Source organism: Coptis chinensis, chromosome 1 (assembly GCF_015680905.1).
Source record: "Coptis chinensis isolate HL-2020 chromosome 1, ASM1568090v1, whole genome shotgun sequence".
Taxonomy (NCBI): domain Eukaryota; kingdom Viridiplantae; phylum Streptophyta; class Magnoliopsida; order Ranunculales; family Ranunculaceae; genus Coptis; species Coptis chinensis.
The window spans coordinates 16,899,331-16,902,518 of record NC_141456.1 but is presented as its reverse complement, the minus strand read 5'-3'; the positions used below and the strand labels follow the sequence as shown (position 1 = coordinate 16,902,518).

Genomic DNA, 3,188 nt, shown 5'->3' with positions numbered 1-3,188 from the left:
ATACAAACTTAATTATAAATATTACTAAAATACTATCTTATCGGTTCAAGTTCATATTGGTTTGGTTTTAGGTCAACCAAATCAATATCTTATCGGTTCGGTTTGGTAGAGGGCAAACCAAATTTCCAAAACACAAATCGTTTTTTATCGGTTTGGTTCGGATCGGTTATCGGGTTATCAAAACCCATTGACAGTCCTAATTGGGAGGATACCGTGGCAATATAAGTTAATTTTGTCAAAGGTTGCATTCAACATAATTTGTTTTTGGGGTTTTTAGGACCTATTCACCATTACAATTGAATAATCTCCATTAATGTCTCCGAAACTTATGAAACACTAATACTGTAATACACATTGTAATTAGTCATTATGCATGCTTATTACTTGTAATATTTTTAAATTCTTGAATACCCACTATTATTTTACCAATATTAAAGTGTTACTTTTGATGATTTCAAACAAAATTGGTACTTAATTAGTTGGGGAAGATGAACTCAAGGTTTAGGACTTAATTACCAATGAATTGTGTGGGCTGTTAGATGTGAGTAATTAGATATTGACATGTGTCATGTATATTTTCTAGTTTAAATTGGGTATTGCAAAACCAATATGTAATTTTGGTAATTTTTCAACGAAAATAATATTCAAGACATTTCAACTGCATTGACCACGAGACGGTTAAAGACAATTGACTATGATGAGATGATGGTCAAAGACAGTTGAGTTATGAGAATCTTGGATATATTGGATGGGTTGTATCACTTGTTTGGATGTGAATCTTGTTCTTTGAAGTATAATCTCTTTCGTCATCTCCGTTATAAATTTGACTTATTCGGTTATTCCTATCAAAGTAATTACATCTCCGTTATGGGGATCGATGAATAGTATAAGTTTTTAAATTTTGCAGTTTTTAAATTTTCTAATATATTTTTTGTTTTTTAAAAGGGTAAAATAGTAATTTAGTTATTTTAAAATTAATTTTTTTATAAATGTGTGGACTTCGGTAGGTCCCTAGGAGAAAGTTTCCCTCTAACAGTATAGTAGTAATTTTAAATGTATAAATTAATAAAAAAAAATATAAAAAACTCCAATGTAACCCCACCCCACGTGGGTACCACATGCACATGTCCACATTGACTAACATATTTATTTGACTTGACCAATACAATAATTATGTCAAGTTCTCACTCAAGAAATAAAATCTCATCAGATTTATAGATTTGATCTTTGTTAATTCAATTCGAGGAAGAGGACATGGGAGACGTAAGTGAAGTGAAGTTGTTCGGTAAGTGGTCTGGATCGCCAAGTCCAACGAAGAGAGTAGAAATTGCCCTTAAACTAAAGGGCATACCTTATGAGTTCATACAAGAGGATCTGGGCAACAAGAGCGAGTCGCTCCTTCAATACAATCCAGTTCATAAGAAGGTTCCTGTACTCGTACACAACGGTAAACCGATTGCTGAATCAGCTATTATCCTCGAATATATCGACGAACATTGGAAATATGCTCCCAAGTTACTCCCGGAGGATCCTTATGAACGAGCCATGGTCCGATTCTGGGCCAATTTTATCGATGAAAAGGTAACTACACTTGGTTCCAACTACTTTTGTTATTGAACAGTAGCAAACATCATTGAATGACATGAATATATCTTAATATCAGGATGTAGTAACTTGGTGCAAAGTAATAAATTGAAAAGTTCTACGGTATGTTTGGAAGAATAGTATAGTCCTTTTGCAATGCTATGCGCGGTACAAACTTGTCAAAGCAATAAAAATTTGATCAAATGTTGAATCGATATAAGAACGTGAATTATAACGCTATGGTTAGTTAAGCTTCTTGTATCGCTTAAGTTTGCTCCCGCCTTAAACTTGTCTTGTGAATTCCTTAATATTGAATTAACGCCTAACAATTAATTCTAAATGGTCCTTTCTTTTTGGACCTTTTTTTTTTTTTTTTGTCTTAGTTACGTTCCAGGGCCCTTTTAATGTCTGAAGGTGAAGAGAAAGCTAAACTTACTAAAGAATACATAGAGAACATAAGCGTACTTGAAGAAGGAATTAAGAGGGATTTCTCAGGAAAGAGTCCTTTCTTAAATGGTGAAAGTCCAGGGTATCTGGACCTCGTCTTGGGTTCTTCGAGTGCCAGCTCTCACAGAGCCATTGAAGAGATTGTTGGGGCCAAGCTAATTATCCCGGAAATACACCCATTGTTCTTTGCCTGGGTGACTGCAATGAAAAATCATCCTGTGGTGAAGGAGACCATACCACTTCATGAAGGGTTGGTCAATCGTGTTCTCCAGTATAAGCAGCAAAGGGCTCTTGAGTTACCAAATACCAAAGCTTGATCACTACTTTCAAATATCATTAACTGACTAGTGTACTTCAGCAGTTCAATTTGTTGTATATAAAACTATATATGGACATGGAATAAAAGAAAATGAACGAAATAAAACAATGCTGGTTAGCCACACAAGCATCTTCGTGTTTCTCTATCTTTATTGCCGTTGCTCTATTTGTTGTTTCTTTCACCTCAAAGACTCTATTCCCAAGCCATACTAACGGAGAGGCTCCAGTTACATCAACACATGCATGCTTTCTCTCAGACCAACTGTAGATCAAGACATCTGCAGGCTGAAGTGTCGATCTACCCTCATTCATATCAGTGAGAAAATTGGCGGGAGCCTTCTTCTTCACTTGTACCACAGCCTTTCAAAATGCATCACATAAGATGTCTCTGACATGATCATGTCGGTATTTGAAACCTGTAAAATATTTACAATGTGTTGCATGGTCTCCAAAAGCATCAAGTCTACTCTTTTTGCATACAGGGCAAAAATCGTCATCAAAGTACAAAGGGATCATGACACGGTATCGAAGAATAGTACGATACTCGACTTGCTATATGTGTTGTCGAAGTCCTTCCATCAAAATAGCAAGTAGAAAATATTTTGCATGTTCCGACTGCAAGCATCCAATGACTGTCTTTTGTCGAGCAGATAACTCAAACTCCCTGTCAAGACCAGCAATAATCTTACTGTAGAACACTTCTATCAAAACCTTTTGTGGTTTCAAGGGGACACGGTAGCATTCATAGCCGGAGAATTAATGTCAGAATCGGGTAGACAGAGACTCAATGCCCTGGTAGCATCATCAAAGATCTCATCCATAAGCATTGGCCCACAACT

The 3,188-nt window shown here is 35.9% G+C and overlaps 1 protein-coding gene across 1 annotated transcript; it reads left to right on the top strand.

The window, feature by feature from the left end:
- Positions 1-1,153: 1,153 nt before the first annotated feature.
- On the top strand, positions 1,154-2,476 carry LOC147522552 (glutathione S-transferase U9-like). Its single transcript, XM_086594116.1, has 2 exons — positions 1,154-1,581; positions 1,968-2,476. The coding sequence occupies exons 1-2, from the start codon at positions 1,255-1,257 to the stop codon at positions 2,346-2,348; spliced, it is 708 nt and encodes a 235-aa protein (XP_086450242.1). The 5' UTR covers positions 1,154-1,254; the 3' UTR covers positions 2,349-2,476.
- Positions 2,477-3,188: the final 712 nt, after the last annotated feature.

Excerpts from the sequence above, each read along its gene's own strand:
- LOC147522552 (XM_086594116.1), top strand. The coding sequence starts at position 1,255 with ATGGGAGACGTAAGTGAAGTGAAGTTGTTCGGTAAGTGGTCTGGATCG. Across the intron at positions 1,582-1,967 it reads CCAATTTTATCGATGAAAAG|TTACGTTCCAGGGCCCTTTT; the intron begins GTAACTACACTT and ends TTTTTGTCTTAG.